The following is a 16,376-nucleotide window of genomic DNA, read 5'->3' as shown; positions in this document are numbered from 1 at the left end:
TAGAAAATATTGATACCTTAATCATCCACATCTTTCTCCTCAGCTGATAACGTTCTTTCTCACCTTCATACACTCAAGACACAAAAGCCTGTCCCCTACCCCATCACATCGGAAAAGAGATCCTAATTCTCTTTTCCCTTACACCTCACCCCGTATTCATTCTTTCATCTCAGGGGAAACCAAACTGGAGGCAAAGAAGTCAAGGTCTGTGACTTCAAGACCTCTGAGCGTCTTCTCATTTTCACCCAAGGAATGTTAAAGTACTTCAAGGATGATCTCTGATGGTAGAGCTTCTTAACCTGAAAGCCATAGATGATTCCTAGGAGATTGGCAAATCTGGTGACATTGAGCATAATTTTTTGCCCAAGTGTATTTTTCAAGGGACTATAAATGAAGCCTATGACTGTCTGTCAGAAGGGGCATAGAGGTGCAAGTTTGTAAGGTTAAGAGGGCAATGCATAAGGCCCTCAACTCCTGACAGGAAGCTAGATTAGGTCACAAATGGTAGGAGAGCACAAATGGAAACAGCATTGTGGAAGCCACTATCTCCTGCCTTTTGAGTTTGCTCTAAATTTATTAATGAATTTCAGTTACTTTGGATTGAGGAGATGTCACCAGGCTGGGGTCTGCCAGGAACAACTCAGCCTTCAGACTCTTATCGCTGGGAGTGCAGAGTGGAGAGGAGTAGAATGATGTTTTGGTTGAAAATGCTGACATTTGTCCAAGAACTTAAAGCAAGGGGAGGAGGAAAAAAAATCCCCATAAGGGCTACATTCTTGGCTCCTTCATGGCAAATGCTTGAAGCACTGTTTATTCATATGTATAATGACAAGCACCAGAAAACAACATGCAACATTCTCCCCCCACCCCTGATCTGCAATCCCAGAAGAAGGACATCTACGACCATAATAGTGGAGGGAACTCGTGTTCAGAAAAGGTCCAAGGTGGGCATCCTGGCAGGGTCAGAATTTACTAGGGCAAAGGCAAGTGCCCTGCCAGCTGGCTTCCTCCCGGCAGCTGGAGAAACCAGACACCTTGTCCTACCTCAGGCCCCACTAGGCAAAGTGGTGATGCCAGCCCTGGTTGGAGGGAACATGAGTCCTCTGAGGACAGTCCAGCCCTCTAAAAGTAATGAGGTGAAGCAGCCTTTCCTTTTAGGATGGCCATGAAGAGAGAGGCCATAGCCTAGATCAAGGCTCTTCTGGCTGAGAACAAGCCAGCCACTTGAAGAGGATAAAAGAGCCTTCTTGGCCCAAGGGAGAGTTCTGGGCTAGGAGTCCTTGGTAGGAGTGTATACCTACCCACCCCCTTTCCCTAGCTGAAGGGCCAATTAGTAACTTAGGCCCCCCAAATGAGAACACTTTATCCATCACATTTCAGATGAATTATAAATACGTACACAGAATGAAACATAGTTCCAGTAGAAGCTGCGCACAGACCCTCACAGGGGCCAACCTGAAGAACCATGAAGGAACCCCTTTGTTCTCTGAGGCTCTGGAGCTGCAGGCAAAGCTGTCCCACCTTGTCCTTGAGTAATCACAGGGACAGCTCAGGACAGAGAGAGGTTCAGACTTAGAAACACCCTCATCCCCATCTCCCAGCTTCCCTCCTCAAATCCTCTCCCCGAAAGCTAAAAAAACAAAATACCTAATTTTTCACTGAAGGACTCTGGGGCATTTGAAGATATAAATCTCACACTCCCCTATCAAGCGGGGAAACTCTGACCCAAAAGATTGGCCCAAAGTCAAAGGTCCTGCCACCGGGGTTCCCCAGTAATGCACATGTTACTGTGGAGGGTGCTGAGGAAGGTGAGGAGGTGGGAGGGGTTGACTCAGTCCTGAGGAGAAACTGGCACAGGACACACCCACCTTTGGGATGACAAATGGGCTAACTGGCACTGGTTTGGAAAATGGCTGGATCTGCCTTTGTCCTTCTTCCCTGGGCAGCTCTATGGCCAGGGCAGACTGAAACGTTTTGAGTGGCATGGGAGGCAGGTGGCCCTTATCCAGTCAGCAGTGACTCCTGGGCCCTGGGGTCCAGAGAGGGACTGAAGGAGGTGTCAGGAAGAGGAGACACACCAAGGACAAATATGGAACTGGGTCCCGAAGTGAAGAAGCACCAATAGCATCGGCCTGCCCTGGACTGAGGTGGGGGTGAGGGGTGGGGGAATAGAGCCTGGAAAAAAATGAGGAGACAGAGGAGGAATGGAGGACAAAGTGAGAGGGCATATTCTTTCATAAAGGTGAGAAGGAGAAATGTGAACCAGCGTCCAGAGAAGGAGCAGGGAGGAGAAAAAAAAGAAGAGAGTGAAGGGGAAGTGGGCCCATCCATCCATGTCCCGGGGCTCTGGGGCAGCTTAGACTCGTGATGGTCCTTTTTCCTCCTTCCAGAGCCCCTAGCTGACCCCACAGGAATGAAAGGAAGGCCTGAACAGACTCAGAAAGGGATCTTGAATGCTTCAGATCCAAGAGGCTGGGGAAAGGAGCTGGACAGAGAGGCAGGAGGTGGGGAGGGCTGAAACAGAGAGCCTCCTCACCCCCTCATCTTGTGTCCCAAGTGTAAGACAAGCCCAAGAAGGAGGACAGGGAGAAAGGTAGAGTTTCTAGGGCAAGTAGGAGTTGAGAGTATTGGTGGAAAGTGCCCCAGCAGGGAGGGGTGGGAGAACTAAAGGAATAGAAAAAACTGATATCCCAGCAAGTTTCCTGGCTACTGTTTGTTCAAGTTGCAACTCAGTTGCAACTGAGACCCTCTGGAAGGCTGTTTTCTAGGCAAGTCAGCCTCCTGGGTTCAAACATGATGGACTCTGTGGGCAAACAGGGGCCAGAGGAGCGAGTGGGGAACGTACTGAGCTCAGACTGATGTCAGGTCAGTGCAGACATGGGGCCTTGATGACAGCCACTGAAGAGAGGTCACTAAACCACTGGTGGGCACTCCATGCAAGAGAGCAGGGAGAAGGCTGCCAACCAATTTCCCCTCCCCCCACATTTATTGAAGCTGGACAGATCGATAGAAGTGGCAGCAAGGAACCAGTCTCAGGTCTCCTGACCCCAGCCCTTGCCTGCAGCAGAGGCTGGTTCTCAGAGGCTGTGAGGGTACATGTAAGACCCCAAGGAAGATGCCTGGGTCCAGGCAGTAGACAAGAAGCGCTGAGCTCCTGCCATCTGGGACTCCAGGAAGAGGAGGGATAGGAAGGCACTGGGAGGGCTGCCCAGGTTTCCGACAGCTGGTGCCTGCCCATCAGTGAAGACGTCTCAAAGCCCAGAATGATGGGGGAGGGAAGTTGGAGAAGGAAGAGGGAGGTCCTGGAAGCCGGAGGTGGTTGAAGAGGTGCTGTTCTGTGCTGTTCTGTTCGGGAGTAGCTGGGGGCTGCTTACTGCTTCTCCACCGCTCCCTGCTCAGCTGTGCTCTCCGGGCTGGTGCCCTGACCCTGGTCCTGGCCCTGCCCATGCCACGGGGTCTCCTTGAACACAAACCAACAGTTCCCGGCCCACAGGAAGAAGTTGATAAAGCCGAAGAGCTGCAAAGACATGGTAGGGGGAGGAGGGAGGTCGTGAGAATAGGAAGGAAGGCATTGTGGGAACAGGGAGGAGGGATGCCTGCATGAGGTTGAGGGAGGGAGGCACAGAGGGTTAGAAAGACTGAAAGACAGAGGAGCACGGTTTAGGGCCATCACCCATTAAGGAGCTCTCTGATGAAGGTATCTAACTCTGTCTGCAGCATGCACCCAAATTGTGGCTTGGTCGCTGGGAGAATGTGATTCCTGGAGTGGAGCATCATGCAAAGCAGAGCAAAGAGCAAGGGCTCTCATGGAGCCTCGCCCAGCATCCTTGGGGCCTCCTGGGGTGGGCGGGGCCAGAGCTGTCCAAGGTGCTCCTTTCCTAGGGCAGCCACCCAGCTGGCTCTATTCAAATATTTACTCAAAATACTTAAAAAACTATCAGCAGGAAGTATTTAGGGGAGGTGTACAGATGTCTGCAATTAACTTTGAAATGCATTAACAATAAGATGGATTGATAGATGAACAGAGGCAGATAGATATGTGATAAAGCAAGTCTAGTAAAATGTTAATGGTACAGTCTAGTTGATTAGTGTGTGGGTGTTCATTGTAAAAATTCTTTCAACTTCACTGTACATGAACATTTTTACAGTACAGTCTTGGGGGGGCGGTGCAGGGAGGTGGAACCTATCATCAAAATTCCAGCAAGGTCTAGAAAGCTCCCTGGTGTACCAGCCATTAAACCTTTCAGTTACTGGGCTTTGGAGATGTTTTGACCATTTTCAGGGAGAGATTTCCCTAAGTAAAAGTCTCTCAGTCATGTCCGACTCTGCGACCCCATAGATATACAGTCCATGGAATTCTCCAGGCCAGAATACTGGAGTAGGTAGCCTTTCCCTTTTCCAGGGGATCTTCCAAACCCAGGGATTGAACCCAGGTCTCTATCTGGGGATGTTTAAGCCAAAGCTTTCCAGGGCAGGGCTGAGGTGGCTGAGATGACAGGGGTACATTTGCAAAACTCAAGGCCTCAGCTATCTACCAACTGATATAGAGATATTTTGATGTTCTAACTAAGGTGGCCAATACATGCATACCAGCTGGACCCACCACTGCCCAAAACTCTTGTCCAGCCTGGAGCTCCTTCTCATGAACTCTGGGTCAGCTCCCAGCTTTGAGCCCCACCACAGCCCTAGGCGCCCTCTTCATGTGCTCATCTGTGTGCACACACATACACATAAAGAGACAGGAGGAGTGGGAGGTGGTCTCAACGAGCATGCCAAGAGGTGGGGAGAATGGAGGGAAATGGGAGGCAGAGGGCAGAAGAGGGAAGAAATGGGAGGTTGAGTGGCCCTTCCCAAATGTCCCTTGGGGTCAGCCAGAGGCCAGCAGCCAGCGTGAAGCAGAGGGGATGTGCTGGCTGCAGGTGCTGGGGATACCAGCTGTGAGGACACCCTCCCTGTTCTTCTCAGCCCTTACTGCTGTGACTGGCCTGGGCATCAGGGACAGTGCTGCCTCCCCCACACCCCATCAGTGGCCACAACTCTCACCACGGAGATGTTGGCCAGTCCCATGGAGGGTGTGGCCCCGGCACTGCACACTGCTTCCTCTCCATGGCACACAGACATGGCGGCGGTCAGGCTGGATGGCCGTGTGGCCCCCTTGACATCAGTCAGGCCCTTGCCCCAGGCAGCTGCAGCTACCAGCCAAAAAAAGGTGAAGGAGACAGTCACACAGAAGTCCTGGGAGGAGCAGAGGGACACGAAATACAGTCAGAAAGGAATCCATGATTCTGCACTTCTTTTCCTCTTGCCCTAATGCACTGTGATCCTGGGGTCCCAGGACAGCTGCCTCTTCCCATCCTACCTGACACCTGGAGGCTCAGGGAGCCTAGATCATTCTGGGGAATCTGCCATCAAGAGAATCCTGCCAGCCAGGGCTACCCTTGCCCATGCCCTCAGAACTGAGGTCAGGGAACAAGTCATCCATTGGTCAGTGTCATCCCCAAGCCCAAGCAGCCTAAATGCACCACGTTCCCCTGCCCCATCCTTTGCTTTGATCACCATTGCTCAGTTACACCTGGTGGTAGAGTTAGGGCAGACTGCAGGAGATAAGTGGGGATCCCCTAAGGCACCCTTTCCACCTTGCATGCCTAGGATAAGGAGAAAGCAAAGGGGAAATAGTATTAATAATAGCTGGCACTTATGGAGGCTAACTATATACTAGATATTCTTATACCAGATATTTTATCCTTCCAAAACAGTGAGATAGTTATTGTTTTCTTTCCATTTTTTAGTCAAGGAAACTGACATTTAGAGAGGTTAAATAACTTGTCAAGAGCATATGGCTAGTAAGGGACATTGCTGGGGTTTGAACCCAAGCAAATCTGACTCCAGAGCCTGCTTCCTGAAGCTGTTGTGCCTCCTGTGAGCAGACCAAGTGATGGGAAGTCAGTAGACACAGAGCCCTGAGACGTGGGCCTTCTACAGGCCCAAGGACCTGGCAGCCCCAGCACCCAAAGGGACCAACAGCAAAGAGCTGCCAGGGAGATCGGGGAGGTTCACCTGCGAGGGTCAGGGACCCAGGAAAGCTGCCATGCTTGTCTTCAGCCCAGGATGTACACTTCCTCAGTATCTCCTCCCCACCCCATCCCTCCTGGCTGTGCCCACTCACCACCAGTGGGAAGCGCCTATTTTCCGTATAGAGTTTGTGGAAACGCAGGTAGATGACAAGCGCAGCGATGGTGTAGAAGAAGGAAAAGATGCCCAGGGTCACGAAGAACTCGGCGGGGGCAGAGAAGTCTCCCATGAGGTGCATGGTCTTGGAGGTGGATTCATCGTCACAGAGGGGCATCTCATACTGGACCCGGTTCAACCTGCAGGTGGCATGAAGCCAACCCTGAGCTCAGGGCGATCCTCTCCCTGTGCAAGCAGCAGGCCCTCCCTGCCCCAGGGGTAGTCCTGCTCCAGTTCTCTCCCAAGGACTCTTGCAGAGCCGAGAGGGGCATGTAGGGAGGAAAGTTTGTGGAGGGAACCTTGGAGTCAAGACAGGAATTTCCCTGGAATTCTGGCCAAACTCTACCTCCCGCTCGGCCACCACCCCACATTCATCCATCCTGCCCAGACATGGTGACCCTGTATTCCCAAGTATCTCCAGGACCCTTTAAGTCATAACCACAATATATATAGTTCATCTATTTCTGTCAGCCAAACCATCAGGGGAATCAGCTTCATTCTGCCCCTGGGAAAGCACTGTGCCCAAGTTAAGATTGGAATTACCCGTTCTCAGACTTTAAGTCCCCCAGTGAGACTACATTAGACCAAAAACAAACACACTATTATGTGCAAGAGACAGCTGATCTAACTTTGATGCTGCTACTAGAAATTTCTGAAGAGGTGAGCCCTGTCCCTATTCTCCTCTGAACACTTGGGCTCCCCCTTCTCTAAGCTCCTAGATACCCAGGAAAGAGTATTCCCTTCTACCTCCTGGTCAAGGTGTGCCTCCTTGTATTCTGGTGGTACAGGTGAGTGTCCCCCTTCAGCTCTTTAGGATCTGAGTACTGAAAGCCTTCCTTACCTTCAAGGCAGGGAGGAGGCTATGGAGGGTAGAAGAGACTTGCCCAACTAGCCCAGACTCCTATAAGTCTCCACCCCACACAGTGGGGTTCTTTCTGTAGGAGCTGTCATTACCTGTTATTGGTTATTCATAGACTGGAACATTATTAAAACAAGGGTTTATCTGAGTTTCCCTTATATTTTTCTCTGGCTGCTGCTGCTGCTGCTAAGTCGCTTCAGTCGTGTCCAACTCTGTGCGACCCAGAGACGGCAGCCCAACAGGCTCCCTCGTCCCTGGGATTCTCCAGGCAAGAACATTGGAGTGGGTTGCCATTTCCTTCTCCAATGCATGAAAGAGAAAAGTGAAAGTGAAGTCGCTCAGTCGTGTCCGACTCATAGTAACCCCATGGACTGCAGCCTACCAGGATTCTCCGTCCGTGGGATTTTCCAGGCAAGAGTGCTGGAGTAGGGTGCCATTGCCTTCTCCTGTCTGAAATTCCTAAAGGGCAGGAAGGGCCTGTGCCTTGTAATTCTATTTGAAACTGGACTGGCACACAACAAAAGGTCTTTAGGTTTCTGGAGGAGGAAGAGACCATGCAGGTCCTCCCAATGCAATGAGAGAGGATGTGCTGGGTCAGAATCAGCTCATGCTCACCTGAAGGGATAGCCGAATGAAACAATGATGGCGCTCACATCCTTGGCTTCGTTGTTGCAGCGAACTGTTGCTCCTGTCTCCCCGCTGTAGGAGCCGCAGGACCCGAAGGCGAAAATAGCAAAGAGCTGAGAGAGAGTGAAGCCCGATTGAGAGTCAGAAGGTCTCAACTGGCCAAGATCTATCCCTCTGAACCACCCTCTCACTCCTAGCAGGTACAGATATGGGATGGGGCCAAGTGAAAGTGAAAATGAAAGTCACTCAGTCATGTCTGACTCTTTTTGACCCCACAGACTATAGTCCACTAGGGTCCTCTGTCCATGGAATCTCCAGGCAAGAATACTGGAGTGGTTAGCCATTCCCAGGAGTCCCTTTAATCAAGTCCCTTCTGGCCAGGGACCCATGGCTTCTGCTGGTCTCCCAGCCTCAGGGTGCTCTGTTCATTGCACAGGATGCTGGACCAAATAGCCAAATGCATAGGGTTGACTTTGACTGCTACCTGGGAGGGAAATGAAGAGGGAGAAATGGGCAGTTTCTAAGTCTCCCCACTGGATGTGACATTGGAGACCACAGATAGCCTCCTTAAGATGATGACTAACACAAAGCAATTTAGGCTTTAGAAACTTCTATCTCAAAGGTGCACTTGAATTTCCTCCCCAAGGGAGAGGCATCCTAGAAATTCCCCTGTGCCAACTGAGATCAGGCATGCATGGAATTCTTTCCATTTCTCCTTTGAAGGCATCATTCAATCTTGTCATTACCTTCTTGCTAACTTACAGTGACTTCCCGCCTCAGTGGAGATATAGCTGGAGGGGACCACTTCTGCCAAGCCTTCAGAGGGACCAAGGGGGCAGGGGCTGGGCTGCTGTCCCGCGGTACCACCAGCTAACTTCTCTTCCCCTAAAGGCACCTTTCCTTCAGCAATAGTGCTGGCTGGGTTACCAGCAGTCCTGGCTCAAACCCAGAGAAAAGTATCCTCCACTTGCCTTATCAGCCTTGGCTATTTCCCCAGTGGTGTTTCACTTTATAATCTGTTGATGCTGCCATTTCTCGGTGTTGAGAACCAAAGGCATTTCAGATTACTTGAATTGTTTTCCTCTTCACCTTTCATCACATGTTACTAAACCTCCTATCTTGAGTGAAATGGAATTTCCTCATCCTACAATTTTCTAATTTCTTCCTGGGGACACACACTTTGGTTAGAAAAGAAGGTGAGAAATTGGAATTTCTTATTCTCCCACATCATCTGTTGAGGCCCCATTTCCTGTGTTCTTACCATTGGCTTGTGCATGATATAATCCTTTGTGTTAAGCAGTGAGCTTACTCTGTTAATTGTTCACTTTTTGTATGTTTCTTTGTGATTCAGTATCTCAGACATGAATTACCTAGAAGACAGCTAATTCACATCCCAACCCTGCATCCAGAGTTGATAGAATAGAGTTGTGTGCATGGTATCTTGCTAATGCTTGATAGTGTTGTGGAAGGAAAAGAGAACTGGGTTAGGAGTCTGGAAATCTGGGTCCTAGTCCTGGTCCTGTCACTAATGAGCCAGTAACCTCTAACAAGCCATTCTGTTCTCGGCATCTCAGTTTCCTCATCTGTAAAACGAGAGGTTTGGAGCAGGCCATCCCAAGGCCTTTCCAGCTCTGTGGTTCTCTCACTCTGAGGGTAGCTCTCTCCATGTGTTCTTGGCTGGGTTTGCCAGCAGCTGCGCTCTGGCCATGGGTGGTGTCCGGTGCCACTGCCCCACCTTGCATCGCCTGGCCTGGCAGATCTTCTCCAGGCTGGAGCCACTGACCCCTCTCTAAAGGTCATAATGGGTACCTCTCTGTTTCTAGGAGGTTTAATTCGAACAAACAAGAATTGTCTCCATCTTAACACTCCTCCAGGAAAGGAGATAGTATAATCTCTCTCCAGTGCCTGAATAACCTCCTGATCTGACTTAAACTACAGAGGCCACAGTAGAACCCTGTTTGCTCATCTTCTTGACAGAACTGAAGGGAAGTCACTCAAAACCTCTGCATCATTACCTTTACATACTCCAAGTGGCCTCCCTGGCATAACCATGGCACTCCTCTAGCTCACCCTCATAAGGATTCTCTAATCTTTTGTCAGCTCTGTGGTTCTGAGTCCTCATGGAAGTTTCTTTGTTCCTCTTAGCTTCTGGTGTCCAGAACTGGACACAATTAGGACGTACCATTCTAGGAAGGGCAGACAGTTGGATATATTTTTACTGTTAGCAGTTAGTGAGTGGCTCTGTATAGGTCCCCCCTAAAAGTTGGCACTTCTCACCTAGGGCAATGAACAGTTAGTTATGGAGCTTCTGTTTTACCAGCACTCTCTTGACTGGCACTCCTGACCAGCTACAGAAAGATGTCATTTATTGAGCATCTACTATGTCCCAGGCATTGTTCTAGGCAATATGACTTATTAGTGAACAAAAAAGAAAAGCAAAATCTCTGTCTTCATGGAGCTTGTACCCTAGAGCTTCACTATCCACTATGGTAGCAATTAGCCAAATGTGGCTATTTACATTTAAATTAATTAAAATTAAATAACATTTAAGATTCAGTGGCTCGGTCACACTATCCACATTTCAGGTGCTCACTAGACACATGTGACTAGTAGGTTCCATGCTGAACCACACAGATTATAGAACTTTTCCATCATTGCAGAAAGTTCTGCTGTGTCCAGAAGACAGGCTTGAGGTTCTAAAAATCCTGAACCCTGCTTTATGATTCCTCCATGGGCAAAATACACCCATAGTAACATTAGTATTAACTGTATTCTCTTCTATTCTGATTCTTTGAAAGTCAGGAGTCTCTAAACAACTTATATAATTTTATTAACCAGAATATATGGTTAAATCAGAACAACACAGTCAGAAGGTGTCAGATAACAGATGACAGTTTGCTATTAAGTGAATGGACGGTGGAATCTCGGGAAAATCTCTCAGGTTCACAGAACAGCAGAGCAAAAAGGATCTCAGAGATTATCAAGCGCAACAGTCTCATTTCATAGAGGTGGAAACTGAAGTCCCAAAAGATTAAGTGACTTTCCCAAGGTCACATTTAGCCAATGTGAGAGCCAAGCTTAGAATTCACAACTCCTGATTACCGGTTCACTGCTCTTTCTATGTCATCCATTCATTAATCAACAAAGAGTTATCGAGTATCTACTTTGTGCCAGACGCTGCAGAATCCAAGATGAATAAGACCAGTACCTGCTCTCAAGAGTTTGCATCCAGAAAGGAGTCATGCTCAAATAAAAGCCAAAACATAACCCAGGATCACAGAATTATTAAGGCTGAAAAAAGATATCTCCAGTCTGTGCAGGGAGGATTGCAAAGAGGGAGGAAGTAGCTGTGCACCTTGGGATGCAGGAGCAGAGGAAGATGCTTTCCCAGCTCCTTCCACCTTTCTGCACCAGATATGCCTTTTTCCTGAACTGTATCAGGGGACTGAGCCACAGGGAAGAGTGCAGAAGACCAGTAATCACCCCTGTTACTAGGCACCAAGCTGGTCATGAAGAACAGAAGCCAAGGAAGGATGGAGACCCTGAGACAAGGGACATCTCCAGGGCTCTGATACCAACTAGCCCTCTTCCTCATGGGCCTGCATTGCTGGGAACAGCAGTGGCCACACTCTCCTCCTCCTCCTCCTCCTCTTCCTCTTTCTCCTGCCTCTGCATCTCTTTTGGAAAGATGTAAGAATAACCTTGCTAGTTTAAGGATGAGGCTCCACTTTGGTGCTGACTTGCTTTTTGGTGATAACCTTTGTCAGTCCTGAGAACACTAACATTTCCACTTAGCGCAGAGCACAAGGAAGACAAGATCTCCCCCAAAGCCTATTCCCACAATCATCTCATTGGTTGTTACAGACTCTGATGGTGTGCTTTTGAATTCTCCATATTTATTGAAATACCTTATTTTCACTACCGAAACCCCAGAGCCAAATAAGTGACTTTGGTACCTCAAAGGTGAGTTACTGATCAAGGGCATGCCCAGTTAAACATAATATGACATTATCGGAACAGCGGGCTTCCCTTGTAAGAATCCGCTTGCAATGCAGGAGACCTGGGTTCGATCCTTGGATTGGGAAGATCCCCTGGAGAAGGGAAAGGTTACCAATTCCAGTATTCTGGCCTAGAAAATTCCATGGACTATACCCATGGGGTTGCAAAGAGTTGGACACGACTGAGCAACTTTCACTTTCACTTCATTGGAACAGTGACTGAATAATCCAAGCGATTCATACCTTACCCTCAGAGGGGGCTAAAGGGGAGAAGGAGGATAAGGAGAAAAAGGGGGCAACAGAGGTAGGGATGGTTGGATTACATCACCAATTCAATGGACATGAGTTTGAGCAAACTCCAGGAGATGGTGAAGGACAGGGAAGCCTCGCTTGATACAGTCCATGGGATCACAAAGAGTTGGACACAACTTAGCTAATGAACAAGAACAGAGTAGGGATTTGGCAGTAACATCTAAATGATCTTACCAAAGGACAAGTCTAGCTGACAGTCTGCATAAGGGGGAAAGTTAGGGAGAATGAGAGGTCTGGGAACCAATACTTACTGAATACCTCTTGGATTGCCAGGCTCACCATGGTCTTCTCAGATGCTCCAATGCTTTACAGATATTGCTTTCTGTAATCTTTCCAGAGAGCTCATGAGATGTATCTTACCCTCATTTACAGATAAGAAACTTAGACCCATGAAGATTTCATCACTTACTCCAGCTTCCATAGCTAGAAAGCTGAGAAAAACTAGTTCTCCAATAATTGGTATATGCCCATGTTCTTTGCCTAGCTTAGTGTAGACTCAGTGAGACCCCAGAACTGAAATTGAGGTGAGATTAGTTCATGTTAAAATTTTAAAAAGATACGCTAATAGAAGAATAACATTACTTTATCTCACCAGGATTCCAGTAAAAGCTTTGCTTTTTTGGTAATAGTGACAACAGAGTTTTCAGTTATCATTACAATAACTGCAAGCTTTGTGTGTGGTGTTTTTTTCCCTTTGTCGAGACAGGAGTATTTGATCCCTCCAAGCAGGAAATATGCAAAAAGTCCCAAATGATATTTTCACTGTCATTTTGGTGCTGGTTCCTGGGGCCAGTACCTGTGTTCACCTGGAGAGACTCAGGGCAAGTGAAACTCACTTTGAATTCAGGTTACCAGGTTGGCAGTAAAAGCAAAGCATCTCTTTATGAAGCTACCCTTTGAATGAAAGCTGAGTTCAGAGCCTAGCCATGGACTCCTGGATTGAGTATTATGAGAGAAAAGCATAACTTCCTCTCTAAGAAACTGAGGATCTTAAAAGTCAAACAGGTTTTAACTCTTAGGGATCAGAGCTGACTGTGGACAAGACCAGGCATTACTTTGTGCAGCCTTACAGAAATGTTATGGGTGTTGGCTGGGGTAGGTTTGGGAAAAGGATAGAAAGGTTGAAGAAAGAAGCCTTTCAGAATCCGCCCCCCATGGAGGATGATTCCGTGGTCTAATAACCTCATTGTTTTCCTCATCCCTTGACAGTCTTTCTCAAATTTCCCTTAGATCCAATTGTCTAGTTTAATGATAAAACCGTACTGTTTTATTTCCGGTTCTGCTCCTCTGGATTGCTCATAATGGCTTCCCAGCTCTGGATAGCAGACACACAGAGCCTTAAGATTACTCTTCCATGGCCCCCTCAGATACTCAAGGGGTGCGTCAGAGCAGGGAAGTGAGGAGAGGTGAAAGAGCTCAGTCAGCAGTTATTCCAAATGCTCTTGAGGCAGTAGGGAGAGTGGAAAGTCCCCACTAGGTCCCAGAGTTTGCACTTGGGAGCTCCCCAGGCTGGCCTGTAGCCCCAGTCAGGGTGTCAGATATGGGAAGATAACCCCAAATGCACTATTGCTTCTAAATTCCAGATCTGATGATTCTCATCCAAAGGACGATTTACGAATCAGTGACACAGTGTTAACTCCTGTCTCCAGTGAGTTAAAAGCCCTTTAGAACTCAATCCTCCTCAGTATTAATGGTAACTTATTCCCCAGCTGAATTTTGTGCTGAAAGCATATTAATTAAGTTATTCACACACCATTTGGTGTGCGGATTGTCTAACAAATCTCTTCTCTGATAGTGCGCTAAATGCTCCCGACAGGTCTTTATAATTTGAAAGAGTGACTGCACCTGTCCAGGATCCTAATTTATACACTGGGACGGACAGAGAACATGCTAAGGTCTCAAAGTACCAGTCAGGCAGGAGAAGATGGTGTTTCCCCTATACTACTACAGGGAAACTGAGGCCCTGGGCAAATGATTTCTTCAAGGCCACAGAATAAGTCTAATCAGGGTAATGTTCTGGCATGCCAACCTATTTAGAGCAGAAAGGGACTCTAGGGACGGTCTGATCAACATTTGATTAATATTGGAAACTGAAGCCCAAAGAAGAGATTTTTGCCAAGGTCAAGTAGATAGAAAAGGCAGGTCCAGGTCTGTATCCTAAGGCCCCAGCTTTCCAGCTCAATGTTCTATCTTAGTCTGTTGCTGCTACTGCTGCTATGTCACTTCAGTCGTGTCCGACTCTGTGCGACCCCATAGACGGCAGCCCACCAGGCTCCGCCGTCCCTGGGATTCTCCAGGCAAGAGTACTGGAGTGGGTTGCCATTGCCTTCTCCATATCTTAGTCTACAAGGCACGTTTTGGCTGACTTTTATTGTCTTATTTTTCTTTTCTTTATTTCATCCTCGGGCCATGAAATCCATTCATTCATTCACGCACTTGCTCCCGCAGTTACAGCAACGCAGATTACACGTGATCTCAATAGAGCAGGCCTGCCAGCCAGGACCCTGTCCCTTGAGTCCACCTCCAGGATCAGTCAGGCCCTGGCAGGTCTGGGGACAGGATGGTACCCGTCGCCTGCCTCCTTCCCTCCTCTGCCCTCCGCAGCTTTCCTCGTCCCCCTTGTCCTCCTCCCCCCTCCCGCCACCCAGGAGTGGTATGTGCAGGATCAGAGTTCTGGAAAGGTTACACCCGGGTCCTCTCGCCCGGGTGAAATGTGAGCGCCCTGGGCAAAAGCTCCTTGCACATAGAAGGACTGAATCCGGGACTCCGCATGCCTCGTTCCTCACCCTCCTGCCACCAAGTGCTGGAGAAGCAACCCCAGCGCACCCCTCCCCCGCCCACCTGTCGCCGCCCCCCACCCTTCCGCCCGGCCAGCCGCAGCACCTCCCCACCCCACCCCCCAACTCCGGCCACATTGCTTAGGGTCAGCGTCACAGCCCAGGCTCCCGAAATAGCCCTCGGCTGGGGCTGCAACTCACCCACTGGAGAACTTTGATGAAGCCCAGCGGCTCCTCCAGCCGCCGCCAGCGCAGCCCCACGAGCAGGCGGTCCACCTGCAGAGACACAGCCCGCCCGGGGTCAGGGCGGTGGAGGACCAGGGAGGGCGCTGCCCTCTTTCTCCCACTCACATTCGGGAGAAGGGGAGGAATAAGGGTCGGCCCGACACCCCGGTAGAGGACGAGAGGCGAGAGGGAGCCTCAGGGGCGTGAGGGGAGTACCTGCTGGCGCGGCGACTTGTCCGCGGTGCGGCTGGAGCTCTCCGTCGAGGACATGCTGGCGCAGCGGGGCCGGGGCGCGGCGCGGGGGCTGCGGGGGCTGCGGGGACTGTGGTGGGGCTGAGGGCTGCTGACCCGCGGCGCGGGAAGCGGGCGGTACCGGAGCTGGAGCGGCCGTCGGCCGCCCGGGATCCAGGCTGGCTGGGTGAGTCGCGGGGGGCGCTGCTGCTCGCGCTCTCCGAGGCCGCGGCCGCCGCTCTGCCCGGCCGGCTGCAGAAAGCCCCCGAGTCCAATTCAAACTTCTGTCAAACTCGCGAACCAACTTGGCAGCCGAGTCACGTGGCGCCCGCTCTCAAGCCGTCCTCCCGCCCCCTTAGCTCCCGGGTCCCTGCCCGCGGGACTCCTTAAAGGGACCTGTGGCCTCTGCGGGCAGTTCGGCCGCGAGGGGGCTCCTGTTCTTTGCCAGAACCTCCAGGGGTCAGCGAGACACCGCGGCCACCCGACCCACAACCCAAGTGGGGAACTGGCCCGGGGCGCTGGCAGTCACCGGCTCCCAAGTTTATCTTTCCCAACTTTCCTGGATTTGGAACTTCTCAGTGCCTTTCTTCTTCCTCAACATGTAGAACCTAAAGCATTCTCATCAAAGCATTATTATCAGTGCTGAAATAAAGTTCTAAAACTTCTGGTTAGCAAACTGCTTTCTCCCCAAATCTTCAAAGCCAGAACAGATGAAAAGGGCAATAGAAGATATCCAGTTTTTGCTGTCTAGTTAGGCGTTGCTTTAATTTTTTCACAGCAAAAACCATTCTTACCTTAGTGATGTAAAAGTTATGGATCACTGAAAAGTATAAACTCAGCCTCCTTTAAAATAGCCACTGCCATTTAAATGAGAGTGAAAAATAGTCTTTGAGGAATGGAGAGGGCTCAGAAGATGTACATTGTGTTGAAAATTTGACGTTATTACTTACGATCCACCATAAATCGGTCCCTAATTTTCAAATTGGGTTCTGCACGAGCCGGAATAAGTAATGATGCATATTACACGTTCGGTTTACAGGAGTGTAAATGTTAAGTACTGAGAGGTTAAGTAATTTGTCCAAAGTCACTGAGCGAGCCAGTGGGGATGGGGGTGGGGCA

The 16,376-nt window shown here is 49.5% G+C and overlaps 1 protein-coding gene across 1 annotated transcript; it reads right to left on the bottom strand.

The window, feature by feature from the left end:
* Positions 1-776: 776 nt before the first annotated feature.
* SYPL2 (synaptophysin like 2) lies at positions 777-15,552 on the bottom strand. Its single transcript, XM_086391654.1, has 6 exons — positions 15,243-15,552; positions 15,003-15,077; positions 7,703-7,827; positions 6,167-6,368; positions 5,044-5,235; positions 777-3,517 (listed from the first exon to the last, which is right to left on the bottom strand). Exons 1-6 carry the CDS (start codon positions 15,294-15,296, stop codon positions 3,371-3,373), a joined length of 795 nt encoding a protein of 264 aa, XP_086247780.1. The 5' UTR covers positions 15,297-15,552; the 3' UTR covers positions 777-3,370.
* Between the last annotated feature and the right edge of the window lie 824 nt (positions 15,553-16,376).

This window comes from Bos grunniens, chromosome 3 (genome assembly GCF_055505025.1).
Source record: "Bos grunniens cultivar Pamir isolate PY7600 chromosome 3, Bosgru_T2T1.0, whole genome shotgun sequence".
Classification (NCBI taxonomy): Eukaryota; Metazoa; Chordata; class Mammalia; order Artiodactyla; family Bovidae; genus Bos; species Bos grunniens.
The sequence above is the reverse complement of the archived record's forward strand: the minus strand, read 5'-3'. Positions and strand labels throughout refer to the sequence as shown.

Excerpts from the sequence above, each read along its gene's own strand:
- SYPL2 (XM_086391654.1), bottom strand. The coding sequence starts at position 15,296 with ATGTCCTCGACGGAGAGCTCCAGCCGCACCGCGGACAAGTCGCCGCGC. Across the intron at positions 7,828-15,002 it reads TCATCAAAGTTCTCCAGTGG|CTCTTTGCTATTTTCGCCTT; the intron begins GTGAGTTGCAGC and ends ACTCTCTCTCAG. Across the intron at positions 6,369-7,702 it reads TCATTCGGCTATCCCTTCAG|GTTGAACCGGGTCCAGTATG; the intron begins GTGAGCATGAGC and ends TGCCACCTGCAG.